The sequence below is a fragment of the Pleurodeles waltl genome, chromosome 12, assembly GCF_031143425.1.
Source record: "Pleurodeles waltl isolate 20211129_DDA chromosome 12, aPleWal1.hap1.20221129, whole genome shotgun sequence".
NCBI classification, from domain to species: Eukaryota; Metazoa; Chordata; class Amphibia; order Caudata; family Salamandridae; genus Pleurodeles; species Pleurodeles waltl.
Window position 1 is genome coordinate 647686540 of NC_090451.1, and position 16284 is coordinate 647702823.

A 16284-nucleotide genomic window follows, 5' to 3' on the forward strand; every position below is an offset into this window, starting at 1 on the left:
TTCTCCCCTAATTCAACAACATAAAAAAAAAAAAATCCTGGTGTCTAGTGGGCATTTCTGCTGCCTGATCGTATTGTGATCAGGCAGCAGAAATGCTTGCAAAGACATGAAAGGAAAGGAAAGGCCTTTCCTTTAATGCCTCTGCCGGCCCCCTCCTCCCGAGCAGAAGAGAAATGCTTTTGCATTTCTCTTCCGCATCGAGCTTGAAGCGTGCTGATGTCATCAGACATCACTGGGGGGGTCAGGGTTCGTGGTGGAAGAGGAAGTGATTCCCTTCCAGCCCTGAGCTGGGGTGGGTCGGCAGCCCTCGGGGGAGCGCTAGCTCTTCCCCCGAGGTCCGGTACACAGACGTAATTGTTACATCCGTGGTGTACCAGGGGTAAAAGTAGTTTTATCAGCCTGGCAGCAGGTTGAAAAAGAGCTGCTGAAAAGTTGCATTGGAAAGACGGCCACATCAATTTTCATGATCTCAAGACTTCAGGGCGGCCATTGTTGGGTCATGTCTTCCGGTTATAAAAGATAATATCCTGCAGTTACAGAGCAGACTTCTACTTTGACACTGACAAAAACCAATACCTAATGCATACTGCACTATATATATTTTTTAGATGTATTTTTATGCTGAAAGCAAGCTGGCTGCTCAAAGTCTCACAGGATCAGGGTTTGGGTTTGCGACTTTGGTGAGACCATCCTGATAGAAAAGGCAAAAGGCAGCTCACATTCAGGTGCTAACAAACTGCTAAGCAATGCAAGGTGCAGTAAAAACCTTAAAAAACAAAAAAAATGTGTGTAAAGCGTGCACTTAATAAAGAAATTAATGGATAATATATGAGTGTACTTTGTTTATAATAGTCCATGGGGGATTGTAATAAGAGATGGGAGGCTGCATTGAAATAACATAGAGCAATCCATGGCATAAACAAATTCTCCCGTTCTCCAGCGACTCAGACATAGTGTTTGTGTATGATGAACATTAGCCATTGCTTTATAACTGCAGTAGTAATACTTGTTTGCCCCTTCTGCTCCAATGGGATCAAAGACCTGTATTATAATGTGCTGCATTTGATCCTGACGTTTTTTTTTTATATATTAACTTTTTGTATGCTAGCTTCTAAATCGTATTTCTTTTTTTTTTTTTTAGCAAGCACCTCTGGCACAACCAGAGTCTCCCACTGCATCAGCGGGCGATGATGTCCGGTCAGCTGCTGAATCTGGAGAATCTGACAAAGAATCAGTCTGCAGCAGCTCCACCAGTAACGGCGGCAGCAAAGGTAGTAAGGAAAAAGAGAAACCAAAGAAAGAGCGAGAAAAGGATAAAGAGAAGGACAAGAAAAGGGCAGACTCTGTGGCAAACAAGTTGGGGAGTTTTGGAAAAAGTTTGGGAAGTAAGTTGAAGAAGAATATGGGAGGACTGATGCACAGCAAGAGCGGAAAAGGTGGTGTGACTAATGGCCAAGGTGATGCCACCCTGGAGAAAAAGAAGAAAGGGTCCCTCAAGTCTAGGAAAGGCAGTAAAGAGGAGACATCCCAGAGTGATTTGAGTGCTGGCTCAGAGAAATCATGTCAAGGTAAAGCAACAACAGAGAGGCAGCAGACTGATCCTTATAAATATAGCAATGATGTCAAATTGAGCTTGAGTATCCTCCGCGCTGCCATGCAAGGTGAGAGGAAGTTCATCTTTGCTGGTCTCCTGAAGACCAGCAACAGACAGCCTTACCAGGAAGAGATGATTGAACGCTATCTTGCAGATGCCCGGGATCGATTCGTAGCTGAACAGAAACAGAAAGAAGTGGAGAAGAAAGCTCTGGGGAATGGTGTTGCATCAAAGAAGCCAGAGCAGGAAAGCAATCTTTCCCAAAGCGATGATTTGGACCCATCTTTTTCTCAGTTACCACCCAGTTACAGCCTGCAGAACACAGAGCTCCAGGCTGGTGCTAAAGTCGCAAATTTTCCTTCCAGTTACTCTGGAGTCTTCACAATTCCCAGACCCTCTGTGGTGAACACTTTGGACGGCTCCCATCCACATAACTTTCAAGACACCAGACGGCAGGTTGCTGGTGGATCATGTAGCAACCTTCCCGCCTATGCTACTTTGCCTCGACATTGCACGCAGGCACGTCCCCACCCATACCAACACAGCCCTTCCCATTTGGGAAGGTTTTCGCCCTCGGAGATGGACCTGCCTCCCAGTTACCCTGTGGAGAACGACAGCTCGGCCTGCACGCAGCACAGCAACAGCTGCAGGGAGTACACGGAGCAGGACAGCTTGCCAAAGGCTCCCAGCATTGACAAAAGTAAAAGTCGAATAATTTATAACATTCAGCAGACCAAATGCAAGCAACCGAACTGCAACTTTTATGGGCACCCTGAGACTGGCAATTACTGTTCCTGCTGTTTCAAGGAAGAACTGAGACGAAAAGAATTGACCCTTGAAGCACAAATACATAGGTTTTGAAGAGTTGAGATTAATTGTTTTGACTGATTTCACATTTTGGACCCATTATGCATGGGAAATGCAATAATATTTAGCTCTTCCCCCACCTCACCCACCTTGCAGAGGCAGGTGAGAGTAAATGGGTGGGTTGCAAGAGCAGATCCACTAAAGTGTTCTGGTGGTGGCAATCCAAAGAAGAGATTCACTGGAGAGAGGAAGTTTATCAGATGACTGAAAGTTGCTAGGAGGTTGAAAGCCATTGTAGGAAGTATGCTTGGATTGAGATCTGGAGGGAATGGGCTGGAAGCACACTAGGTCGTGTAGTCAAACACAATTGTCCAGGTGAGATTTGACTAGCATGAAACTGGCATTTGCAGATTCTCGTTAACATTACTCGACATCTGACAAGTAACAGAGATTTTAGATAAAAAAATTCCCAAGGCAACATTTTCTCCCAGTTTTGGAGAGGCTGCTCTTGGTTGGGTAAACTCCAGGTTTGAAACCCAGCACCATGGGGCCATGTGGTTTAATTGTGTATCTTAAAAGGGGCTAGCACTCTCACTTTCATGTCCACTGATTATTTGGAGTATTTGAAAAATTAGATTAAATCATAGAACACATCAATATGCGTTTTTCTATACTCCTGTTAAAAGCTGCTGCATAACTCTTACAATGAAACTCAACTTTATGTGCACTAAATACCTCCTCCCAGAAAGTAATTCCTAATAAATAGAGCTCTGAGTTTGCATAACGCAATGATTTGGAACTCTGTTGCATAATCATTGGCAAGGTCACCAATCGGACTAGGGTTGAGACACTACCTAAGGTGACTACATTTCGTTTTTATAGAGTTTTACATGCATGCTAGACGAATTTCACAAATTTTGTGAATTAAATCTGATCCCCATTTAATGTTTCTGTTCGAGGACTAGACAATAAAATCCTAATAAGGAAGGTGAGCGCAACTTACAATTGTACATGTTAAGGTTGATCTTTGCTATCCCCTTTGATCACAAGCTGCCTAGGTTTGCAAGGACAAAAGATTTTGATCCTTACAAGTGCATCCTGCCCTTCTGGATCTAAATGCTACTATTTAAATAGTTCAGCATTTTTTTATTTTAATTTATTTTGCTTTTTATTGAGCTATGTATTTGCACTTGAACTTGTTTAAGGTTGTCGGAGAGCAGAGTAAGATTGACAATTGGACTTCATACAAATTATCACTTTAGACTGCTTTCTATTCTGCAGTGGAAGTGTGCTTCCTCCCCTCACCCTCAAATGCAGCTCTGATCATGCTTCTTTACAGCTAGTTCAGAGTTCTACTCTTTCTCATTGGCCTTGACTATTGTGTTTATTTTATAATAATTACTTGGTTTTTAATTCTCTGTTTGGCAATACCGAGTGTTCAAGATTTCATGCGGAAAAACTGACAAAAATGTTCTTGTTTCTTATAGTCAAACCTGCTTTGTAAGCATAAGTCCAAGACAGGTACATTGGATTCATGTGTACAGCAATAATTTATAGTGTGGACAAGTGGAAATGCTGTTTGGGCGGCTTGCCGAACTGGAAGTAAAAATCCAAATCGACTTGCTAGTTTGCCCAGAATTAAAAGAAATCTGTTTGACAGAAGTAATTTGTAGCATGATTTTAACATGGGCTACACTGACTTACCACACTACCTCTGTTCTGGTGGATAGAAGTCATTTTGGCTCCATTTTGCTGAGTCATAGTTTGCCCTTAGAGTGACAAGTGATATAAAAAAAATAGAAGCCTATTTTTATATGGTTAGGGTTTAAACTGCAACTGTTGAAAACACAAAGAGCAGTCTGGGCAATTTTTTGTTCATGAAGTGTAACGTTTTTCTTTTTCTTTTTTTTTTCCGTTTTGGTTTCTTTGTCTTTTTTTGTGAGGGATGTGACCTGGTTTCTACAGCAGGTTAACTGGTGTATCAAATCTGTTACTGTGCATTTCCTTGAATCCTCCAGTGATGTCTAAGTCCAATAGACACCTGTGCAAGCTCTTCATCTCTTGAAATATCCTCAGAGTCGAGGCTGGAATGTTTTTTGGCAGTACTTCTAGCAACCCTTGACTGCTAAGGACACCCAAGGTGACTGGAACCAAGACTCTGAAGTCAAGAGACTACTCTCAAGCTGATCAGTTACACAACTCATTTTTTATTCACTATTCCCACCCTAAGGTTCTCCTTTTCTGAAAGTGTAGTGCTATTTTAGTACTTAAATAATTGACCTTGAAACTATTAGTACTGCTATGCACTCCCAGATTTTGCATGGATCCAGTCCCACAATGTCCTTGTGCTGATTCTGTGAGCCGCATCCTAACTGGGCTTCTCCAGTTGCCATGATTTTACAGCCAGTGCATGACTCTTTGTTTTCTTGCACATTGTAAGGTGACAGGTTTCCACGAAGATGTTGAAAAAAAATCCCTATCTCGCTTCCTAAGTCTTCGCCACCCACCCACTCAGGACTCAAGTATTAGGTGTCCTTTTCACAGTTTTCTTAAAGATATTAAAAAATCCTCTCTTTATTGCTAGATAATCATGGTCCAGCTCTGACGCTTGACCATAGCATGACTCAGAGCTTCAATACTGAGCACTTCTACTCCAATGGGTGGCATCGCTTTTAGCTAGTTATTGGTTGATACTCAAGAATTTGAAGATGATACAGTTTAAGGTTAATACTACCATGATGCCAGCATGTTTTTCTGATTCACCTGCTCACTAACGAGGGCAATTGACTTGGACAAAATAAAGGCCTTGTAGGATGCCAGCAATTTGTAAACACGACAGTGGACCATTGCTGGAAGAAGAAGCACATATCCAATCTTCTCGGAAGATTTAAACACTTGTGTCGTCTCAAAAATATCATTATACACTAAACTTCACTGTTTATACTGATGAGTGTTTTTCCAGTGCTTAGCCTCCTACTCAACTGAAGCCTAACTTAGTTATAGGGTTGGCTCACTCACTATTAAGACCCATGCATATTTGTTCCATTAAATGCATATTACATGTGAATCGGCATTCATGGTAGTCATAACATTTTCTAGAAGACTCCATGAGCTTTGGGCTTTGCATTCTGATCTGCCATGAATTTTCCAAAAGCCATGTGACTTTGAAATAAAAATCTCATTTTTTGCCCACTTTAGGCTCAGAATTCCATATTAAGCTTAGTGTTCCATTCCCGTTTTACCATGGTCCCTTTACAACATTCTATTAGGGCTTGGGTGGGGAAGCCATTTTTGGAAGATTGAGCGAGGTTTGTGTCGGGAAATGTCCTAGCTTTGCTTTTTCAAATTATTAGAGGACTTTTTCAGTGGAAGAAGGGTCTGCAAATGAAAAGAATCAATTAAAAGTTTACTTTCCTTTGCTAGAATTAGTGCTGTGGAATATTGTATTTCCTTTGCACACTTTTTTTATTATTGAACACTGCTCCTGTTCCAGATAATGTTGCTTATCTGTCAGTGGCAGGAAGTATCCTAGGTACTGCAGCACCACATGTATGTGCCCTTGTCATGCGCAGGTGGCACTGTAAGGTGTGTTGGGTGTGTCTGTTACTCCTGGTACAGTAAGAATAAATTTCTGAGTACCAGTTTTGCAGCTAGGTTTATTTAAATAAGAGAAGCTGCAGAACAAATACAGCGTACTAGGAAGCTGTTGTTACGGTTGTTATGTAGCTTATTATTGAGGTCTTACTTTGCATGATTTCGATTTTCAAAGTCCTCTTCTTTTTTTTTTTTTTTTAATGTCTGCACTGTGATCTACAGCTGTGATGGCTTTCGGCTATGGTTGAATATACCATTACTTCTGGTGGAGAGCCTAAGGTGGCACAGAGGCCATTGGCATTCAGACCCCACAAATGAATTGTAGGGATCATTTTGTGAGGTTACTGTGGTTGACATGTGTTCTCCCCAAACTAAATTCCTTGCCAATTTGCGATGTGTAGTGTCACCTGCATGCTTGAAACTCTGGCTGTTAAGATCTACATATTCATGTGCCTGATTGTAGGCTGTATGCAGTATGACCCACAATTCAGTATTTTGCCCAATTTCTTTCCTAATGTATCACTGCTAGTTAAACCTCTTTAATGAGAGGGCTTCTGTCAAGGTACTGTTGCTCAGTGAATGACCCATGTGTGTTGATCCATTAAGCATATGAACCATTGGTTCCTCTATTTAAACAACATAACTAGTCTTAAACGGAATATCAACAATCCCTTGATCTTCTTTTCCATCCATTAATGTTGTATACAGTTGCATACCATAATATCTTTAAACCATTTTGATGATGAAATAAAAATCTTAGTTTCAGGTTACATGGCCAAACATTAAACCCTCTAGTTCAGAAAAAAATATTATTTCCCATAAAGTCTGCCTTTAGTTCTGTGGTCATGTGACCTTTAGAGGCAATCGGTAACAAACCAGATTGGAAGGAAGCGGGAGACACATCTTTGATCGAACTTTAGTAATACTAGCATTAGCAAACCACAAAAACCCAGCTACAGCGAATGATGTTGATTCCTTTCCAGTCTTTGTCAATTTTATTTTCATTTAAAACAATTAGATGTGAGCCAGGTGACTCCTGAAGAAAAAAAGAGAAAAGATAGCTGAGTTGGGAATAAAATCCAAATATATAAAACTGCAGCCATTGACGAGCAAAATGGTGACTGACACGAGTTAAGCATCTTCTCTCAAATGTGTATTTGATGTTTTGGTGTGTTCTTTCTGCTCTCCCAGCGTGGCTGTGGGGAATTTACTTTAGCACTGCAGTGTTTGCACAAACCTCTAACTGTAGAGCACAAGCTGGATCTTTTATCACTCCAGTTTTATATGTACAGGGTTAAACATAACCATGTGAAAATATGTATCATTTCTTAATGAAAGACTAAAAAACAATCCATTTTTGGTTTCAACAGCATATCTATGCAATTATTATGTTAAATGTCAAGCTTACCCATTGTCCTTAATCTACTGTAGGTGCAAAGATGACTAAAGTGTACTTATTATGGAATAATTGCCACGTGTTTGCTTGAAATTGATTCCGAAGAGTAGTCTTCCTTACAGAGAATTTAATGTTTAAGGAAATTTGATTATGTTGCTGAAATATCGAGTGACAGGTTTGCAAGATTGGTGTAAGGATAGCATTGTCTGTACTTATAGAGTCCACATTTTTGTGTGTGGCTTGACTGATCATCGTTTGACTTCTCTGTTCTTCGAGGAATAATGTTTGAAAACGTGGCTGTGCTCTTTGGAAGATCCGATCGAAAGTAATGGACATCTATACAAGTTCAATAATTAATAATATAAAAGGAGTTGACAGGAACAAAAGAACACTGCAACCCCGCAATCTCTTCAAAAGATTCTTATAAAATGCTAAGTTCAGAGTTTCATTTTGGTACTCAAATGTTGTGTGCAATAACTTGGCAAGCACAGAAGTGAATTGGGCTTGAATTGATGAAAGTTGCTGTTGCTGGGAAAACGTGGTTCAGAGGGTACCTGGCAGGTCTCAATACTTTTCTGGGAGGGCTATGGAGGGATGCATTTTAACATTTCAAAACACTGAATTCTTTGTGTCCCAGTTTGTGCACCACATGCATTTGCAGACAGTTTGGGAGCTATTCTTGAGCGGTATGATGGCTAACTGGAGCACTGCTGTAAGAGGCATGTGATATCCAGAAGTAAAATCTTTCAATTGCAGGGGTTGAGGGGGCTCTGAGTCTTTTGATAATAAGATAAGAACCAGTCGACATCAAGTGCTAAAATATCAGTCTCTTTGTACACTGCTTTGCAGTTCCATCACCCTTTAAAGCCCTCTATAGGTACACATTTATATATTGCTAAAACAACAAATAAATCAAGGCAAAGGCATTAATAAGGGAGTTTTTATATGTAACTTTTATCACTTGTGGTTGGAGGGTTTAATTCAGGTTGCAAGGTACTCCTTCAGTTATGAGCAGATAATGTTTTTTGGGCAGTAATTTAGTATCTGCATGAAATTTAATTGAGGTATTTATTAAAAGAGAAAATCAAGGAATTGAAAATCCACATTCTGTAACATCTCCCACACCCAATTGGTGATATTTGGTTCAGACATTTATTTTGTGCTTTTTTGGCTTGGAAATTTGAAACAAATGAATAGAATGTTAGACATCTGAATTTGCTTAAATAGTAACCCTGTTCGGAGCTCATGACTTCTCTTTGATCCATCCAATGAGTACCTGTTCTAAATTACCAGTTGTTAAGGACTTGTTTCTTTTTTTTAACAAGAACACCTTTACTAAGGGAAGCTTGAGGGTTTATTTATTGCTCTGTGTTAGGCAACTACCATAAAATGTAAAGCTTTAATTAACAAAAAATTGCTCTGAAATAATTTGGGGTACCAAACATCTGGGGTGTTGCTGTTTCTTGGTCTCCAGGGTCCTTCTTTTTTCTCATTACAGAATGTTCACAGGCAATATATTATGGATGCCGAATGTTGACCATTTTGTCATCCATGTGAGATCTATGTTATTAATTAGATATACGCTTTGTAGTGAGCATGCAAATTGGAGATGCCTACAGGCCTGAACTTAAATGCTGTAATCTAATGGTTTTCCTTTTCTGGTGTGTCTAGAAACAACACTGCACAGTGCAGAGTTAAATTATATGTACAGAACCCTAAAGAACTAGAGGATAATTGAAACTCCACACTGCTGTTTGTCACATCATGCAACTCCTGGTTAAGAAACAAAGTGGGGGAGGTGGGACGGGGGGTCACTACTGTATAGAATTAGCTGGTCTTATCACTAATCTTAACTGAGAAATCTGTGCCTGGTTTTGTCTCTTAGGAGCATAGCTAGTCTTATCACTAATCTTAACTGAGAAATCTGTGCCTGGTTTTGTCTCTTAGGAGCATAGCTATCTAACAGAGGTGCGGCACCAGTGCATCTTCCCCCAGGCCCAGGCCGCCCTGCTCCAACTGAACTATCTTAAAAAGTCTCCCACTCCAATATTTTTGTGGGAGTGCCTGGCAGGGTTTTAGCTGTATGTTAACTGTAGAGAGTGAGAAGGAGAAAGCAACAGAGAGGCATCAGAGTCAAAATCAAACTCTTTATTCTGCAGTGATGTGGGCTCCTCCTTGTCATGAGCAAAGTTTCTTTATAGTTGAATGACTAAGCTGTAAAGCATCCAGTTAAGTTTCAGTGCACAAGACGGCTGTGGACAGACTTCACTCACTAGTAGGTGAGGTACCCTCATGGTACAGTGGGAAGACCGAAGAGCAAGACCGCTTAAGACATTTGTCTCAATCTGCAAGAATCCACCCGAGACGCACCTTAATAGAGGTGAGAATCATATTCTCAGTCTGTATTTATTTACAAACATTGCATAGAAAAAACAGCTACGTTTGTGGCAGCGTCGCTGTAGATACACATGCTGTGCCTACTTCTGCCATCTAGTGTTGGGCTTGGATATGTACAACTTGTTTTTCTTCGAAATAAGTATTTTCAAGCCACGGAATCCAGTGACTCTACCTATTCTTGATATTGTGCATGGGCATCGGCTCCATTGTTAGATTTTTTTTTTTTCTCTGCTGTTTTGTTCAGACGTGTCATCCTGAGCTCCGGATTGACACCAAGTGGTGTTTTCTTCAGATCAGTCCCCTTGTTGGATTTACTGAAACAATACTGTTCACTGGTGCTCAACCGCCGTGCTTTGTTCCAGTTCCATGTCGACTACATACTTCTCGACTCCCACCATCTGGGTCGAGAATATCTTTGTGATGGAAAGGACTCCATTCCGATTCTGCCGACTTGCCATGCCAAGTACCTGAGGTCTGACTTTCATGAATTCTGCAATTTCTGCTTGTCTCCCGACCGCCGAGAAGGCTCCTGTTCGGCATGTCTTGCTTTTCATAATAAAAAGACTGCGTAACCAATGTGCACATCGACTCATCTTGGTCATCATGGCACGTAGAAGACATTCCGGACATCTTAGGAGTGCCTGATGGGTCTGATATAGAAGAATCAGATGCTCTGGCCCTCGAAATTGAAGAAGCCTTCTCGCCGGAATAGGCCTCAACTCCAAGGTGGATATTGAGACCGAACAAACTCTGTCACTCCAGCAGCAACATAAGGTTGCAGGGAGTACTCCTGCTTCTCCTACTCATCACCAACAGTTGTCAGCCCTGAGCTCCTCTGCCTATGAGGTGTTTGATGTGCCACTGCCTTCTGGTCGTGGTTAACACCGGCATTCGGAGACAAACTCAACACCCATAATGTGTTTGACGCTGAAGTCCACATCGAAATCTAGAGCCTTATCTGCCGCTTCGGCACCAGATCCACCCTTGAAGCCGAAAGAGGTGAAACCAAACATTTCCGAGCTGAAACATCCGCCACCAAAGTCTTTAGAGTCAAAGTTGAGTTAGACAACGAAACCCATATCGCCAACAAATTTGGGACCGAAATAGACCCTGATGCCCTCTACTGGGTGACCACCAGCGATGCAGAAAGATCCTACACCTCATAAGAGGTTCTGACCCTTGGGATGATTGATATTGAACCCCCAACATACACAGACCCAGATTTGTATCCTGCCGAACCTTCCCCACCAGATGATGCCACTGCATATCATGAGGTATTACACAGGGCGGCTACTTTTCACAATGTCGAGCTCCATGTACAGCTCAAAAAGGATGATTTCCTGGTGGAAACTCTCCTCAGCGGACCCTCCAATATCTCATGCGAAAAGAGGTCCTTAAACCGGCCACTGACATCTTTAAGGAACCAGTCAATTCCAAAATGATCACGCTTAAGGTAGATAAAAAGTATAAAGCTTCCCCTAGTGATCCTCCATATATTCACCGCCAAGTAACCCCCCCCTGACTTCCTTGAGGTACATACTGCCAGAAAGTGTGCCAACACCTAGAATATTGGTAATGCACCCCCTCCTGACTGGGAGAGTAAGAACATTGATGCTGGGGGTAAAAGGATGGCAGCAAAATCAGCTACTCATTCGTGGATAGTCCACTCTGTCAGCTTACCATCCCAGTATGATCGCGCTCCCTGGGACCAAATGGCAGAGTTAGCAGAACATCTCGGGGAGCACTACCGCAACAAGGTCAGCAATTAGTGGCAGAGGGAAAGATTATTTCAAATACAAATATTTGATGTGTTTTAGGTGCTGCTGCACATACAGCTGTACACAGAATTAATTACAGTATTCTCTTAAGCCACATGCCTGGTGAGGGATTCTGGGTTAAAAACTGAAGTGCAGCAGCACCTGCTAAATGTGCCTTTCAATGGTCAGCATCTCCGTGGCCCACATGTAGACGAGATGCTTGAAAATGTAAAGGACACAGAAACAACAAAAGCAATAGGTGCCCTCTAAACTCTCCTTTCAGTACTCACAATTTCATGGCAAACCCAAAACTCCCACTTCAGAGTCCTCTCACACTTTAACTAGGGCACAGCCCTAATCCCCCTCACGGGGTTACTAGAGGGGTGGATACGGGGGGCAGCAATAACAAGGGTGAAAGTATAAGTGCAGCCCCACAAGGACCTACTCCCTCAAAACAGTGACACCTTTCGGCTTCCCCTCCAATCTCCTGTGGGGGTAAGATGACAAGGTTTTTTTTATCCTGTTGGTCTAAAATAACATCAGACCGTTGGGTTCTATACTTAATACATGAGGAGTATTGTCTGTAGCTCATACCAACGCCCCCAAACATCCCCCCTCACCAACACAGATTATCAGAAGAACAACTGTGCCTCCTTCATGAAGTACAATCCTTTCCTGAAAAATGGGGCCATAGAACCTGCTTCACTTCAACACTATAGAAAAGGAGTATACTTACTGTCTTTCCTTATCAAAGGAAGACAGCCCTCTAAGGCTTATCCCTGATCTCAGGCCCCTCAACAAATACATTCTGTCAAAGCACTTCCACATGGTGACTCTACTAGACTTCATACTACTTTTGCAGAAAGATGGCTTCATGACAGCTCTGGATCAGAAGGATGCCTACTTCTACATACCAATCCACCCAGTGCATCGGAAATACCTCAGGTTTGTTGTAAGTGGACAACATTATCAATTCAAAGTGCTTCCCTTTGGGGCTACTACTGCACCAGGAGTCTTCACCAAATATCTAGCCGTGGTGGTCGCTTCCCTCAGAAGGAGCGGAATCCACATGTTCCCTGGTATAGGTGATTGGCTGATCAAGAGCAGCACCCCACAATTGTATACCTCCCTCACCCAGACAACAATAAGCACTGCACAATCTGGGTTTCACCATCCATTTAACGAAGTCATATCTTCAACCTCTACAGGTACAACCTTTTCTTGGGGCCACCTTAGATGCCTGCATTTGAAAAGCTTACCCCAGTCCAGCCAGAGCAAAACATGCTGTCTCTTTATCAGCTAAATCTGCAGCTAGCAGTCAGACATGTAATTAGTCTAGTAGGGATGATGGCATCTTGCATAGCAATAGTTCATCATGCCAGGCTCCACATGTGTCTGATACAAGAGTGCCTAGTGGCACAGTGGTCTCAGGCAGAGTCATCTACAAGATCTAGTGTTGGTGTGGGTCCGCATTCATCGCTCTCTGCAGTGGTGGAACACAAACAACTTATTACAGGGCGTCCCTTCCCGGACCCAGTTACACAAGCCATAATGACTACAGATGCATCCCTTATGGGTTGGGGAGCACACCTCAATCATCTCACTGTTCAGGGGCAAATGCTTCATATCAATCAACTGCTAGCAGTCCAGCTTACACTCTGGGCTTTCCACAATCTCAATTAAAAAAAAACAGTCCTGATATGCACAGGCAGTTCCAGTGCCATGTTTTTCCTACAGAAACAAGGGGAGGACACATTCACCACAGAGTTGTCCATTTTAGCCCAAAGAATCTGGAAGTGGGCAACTCCTCACAGAGTCTGTTTACACATCCAGCACGTTCCTGGAGTGGACAAAGATCTAGTGGGCATGCTCAGCAGGAAGCATCACGTCCATGAGTGGGAATTCCACCCCCAAGTCATACATTTGTACTTTCACCATTGGGGGTTCCCACAAATAGATCTGTTCACCACCACGAAGACAAAATGCCCGAGCTTCGCCACCAGGCTATCACACACGTAGTTTCTGGCCAATGCACTGTGAATCAGTTGGTCTGGGATATTTGCTTACGTTTTTCCACCTCTGCCACTCCTACAGTTTGGGGTCAAGAGACTCAGACAGGCATTCCTCACACTCATTCTGGTAGCTTTAACCTGGGCACATCAACCATGTTACTCTACAATACTAGAATTCTCTCTAGTTCCTTAAGAGAAGATCCCCCAAGAGGTCAGACCTTCTCACATAGAACCAAGACACTCTCGGACATCCCAACCCTCAGGAACTCAACTTTTTGTGCTCTAGCTCCTGAAATCTTAAAATTTGGTTACCTCAGACTACCAGAAGAGTGCATGACTATTCTCAAAGAGGCACACAGACCCACATCCAGGGCCTGTTACACATCCTAATGTTTTTTTTTAACTGCTGTCTCCCAAAACACATTAATCCCCTAACAGCACAAGTACAGGATATTATCTATTACACTTGTAAAAGGCAGGCTTAGCCTATATCTCAACCAGGTTAAATTTGGCTGCAATCTACAGAACAGGGAACAGTTTTCATTATTCAGGATACCTATTATTAAAGCATTCATGGAAGGGATTAAAGATCTGTTCCACCCAGAATACCCCGTTTCCAGTTTGGAGCTTAAACATTGTCCTCATTAGGCTTGTGGGGTGTCCCTCTGAGCCCCCTTCCTCTTGCCCACTTCAATTCCTGTCTTGGAAGGTTGCCTCCTTTATAGCCATAACCTCCTTAGGGTGAGTCCATGAGATACATGCTCTTACTGTAGAAGAGGCCAGTGGGAAAGTGCCCTATTTGTACATGGTCACCTCCACTTTTTGCTCACTGGTACTGAGGGTTTGCGACTGAGGTGCGCTGGATTACTGCTAAACAGCACCCCAGTGCCCTTTCCCTAAAACAATGTAAATAATGTTCAGCTGGAACATATTCTTGTACTTCAGTAAGTCCCTAATAAGTGGTACCTCTGGTACCTAGGGCCTGGGCACTAAAGAGGGTTCTAAAGGGCTGCAGAATGGAGTGTGCTGCCCACAGGAACACCCATAATAATTGCACATAGCCTGCCATTGCAGACTTCGTGTCATGGTGCAAGCCATGAGAAAAAAACACAACCTGGTACACAAATTATGTGCCATGCCCCAGTCACTGCATCTAAGTATATGTAGGTCACCCCTGCAGCAGGCCATGGAGCCCTAAGGTAGGGTGCATTATATTTGATGTGAGGACATATCTGCACGATCAGGTATGCCCCTGTGATGTCTGGTTCAATTACTAGGCGCTACAAGTGAACGGGGACCCATCTTATGGTATGTATTGGACACTCGTCATTACAAGTTACCCAGCTTCGTATGGCTTCACTGAAATCTATTGTGTTTGGTATCAAATACTTCATCTTACTAAACCCAGACCGTTCCCAGTCTTGGATTTATTTAGACATGCACTCATAGGGTACCTTAGATGTGCCCCCTGAAACATACCAGCACAATAGTGTGTAGGCTGACTACTATCAACCTGCTTGCCACAACAGACATGTTTCTGACCACCTGGAAGTGACAGCCCACACTCTGAGACCAGGAATAATGCTTGCTCCGGAGGAAGGTTTTATCACCTCTTCCAGCAGGATGGGTGGTGAATCTGCATATCAAGACCAGAAACTTCAAAGACCCTGCCGCCTTTGCTATGCGACCCTGACTTCCCCAAACCTGGGAGTTGCCACCCCTTGCCCTGAGGCCCATTTGGCACCATGACAGGTGGGAAATTAGCTATGCAGGTAGGCGTGAAGCACTACCAGACTAGTCACACCCCTAAGGTGGGCAGCCAGATGTGCCCAGTGAAAGAAAGGTTCCACCATCTTGATATTGGTGGAACTAGGAATTGAGGGACAGGGTTATGCCCACGTCCTACAGAAAGTGGTCATGTAGGGGGGTGTAGTCACCCCAAGGGTAAGTAGCCCATTGGCTACTACTCTGCATCTCCCTTGGAGTGGAAGAGCCACTTCCTTGCACCCTGCAGCCACCAACTGCAACATCTGGTGCACTGTTCTTCTAACCTCCGGGCCCACCGACGCAGCAACTGGCCAGGAGGAGGTCGCCTTGCTCCAGAAGGTCGAACCTGTTGCCTCACCAAGTTGGAAGATACCAGGACCCACAGGAGTCATCCTGCCCCGATAACTGGGGTACCGGACCTCTTGCAGCAACCAAAGTTTGTTTGTAGTCCAATCTGAACTCCATCACCGTAACTGAGGACCAACCGTCAAAGGACATCAGCGATGCAGAGGACAGCACGAAGAGTGGCCCAGCTGCTGTGTTCTGCTCCTCTTTTGCAGTCCCACCCAAGAATCGTGGGTGCCTTGATGTAGGAGCACCTGACGACCAAAACCCGCTGCACCTGAGCTCCTTACCCAGGTCCATGACAACTGATGGTGTTTCCAGGACCCTCACACGGCAATCCCCCTGTTGGGAGCTCCTGAACTTGTACCCAAGTCCCTATTTGCAGTCCTTTTCTAGGTGGCCCCCCTCATCACCAACTGTGAAGTGCGCAAGGCACCCAACTCTACCAGCACCACTGCACCTGCATGCCCCAGGGCAGGTGAAACTGTACTGCTGGTGTTTTTAGTGACCTTGCACCCCTAGCATCCTACAACCTAGAGGGGACCACTGAGAATAGTCTGCAAGGGCCCCATTGCAGTAAAAGTACATTTAGGACTTCACAACGTAAAAGTGCAT

At 43.3% G+C, this 16284-nt stretch overlaps 1 protein-coding gene across 4 annotated transcripts in view; it reads left to right on the top strand.

The window, feature by feature from the left end:
• The window catches only part of OTUD7B (OTU deubiquitinase 7B), a 196782-nt gene extending 189317 nt beyond the window's left edge, over positions 1-7465 (top strand). For all 4 annotated transcript variants that reach the window (XM_069218229.1, XM_069218228.1, XM_069218230.1 and 1 more), the window contains one exon: positions 1142-7465. In XM_069218229.1, the coding sequence (XP_069074330.1) occupies positions 1142-2455 (1314 nt within the window). In that variant the 3' untranslated portion in view covers positions 2456-7465. The remainder of the gene's footprint in view (positions 1-1141) is intronic.
• Positions 7466-16284: the final 8819 nt, after the last annotated feature.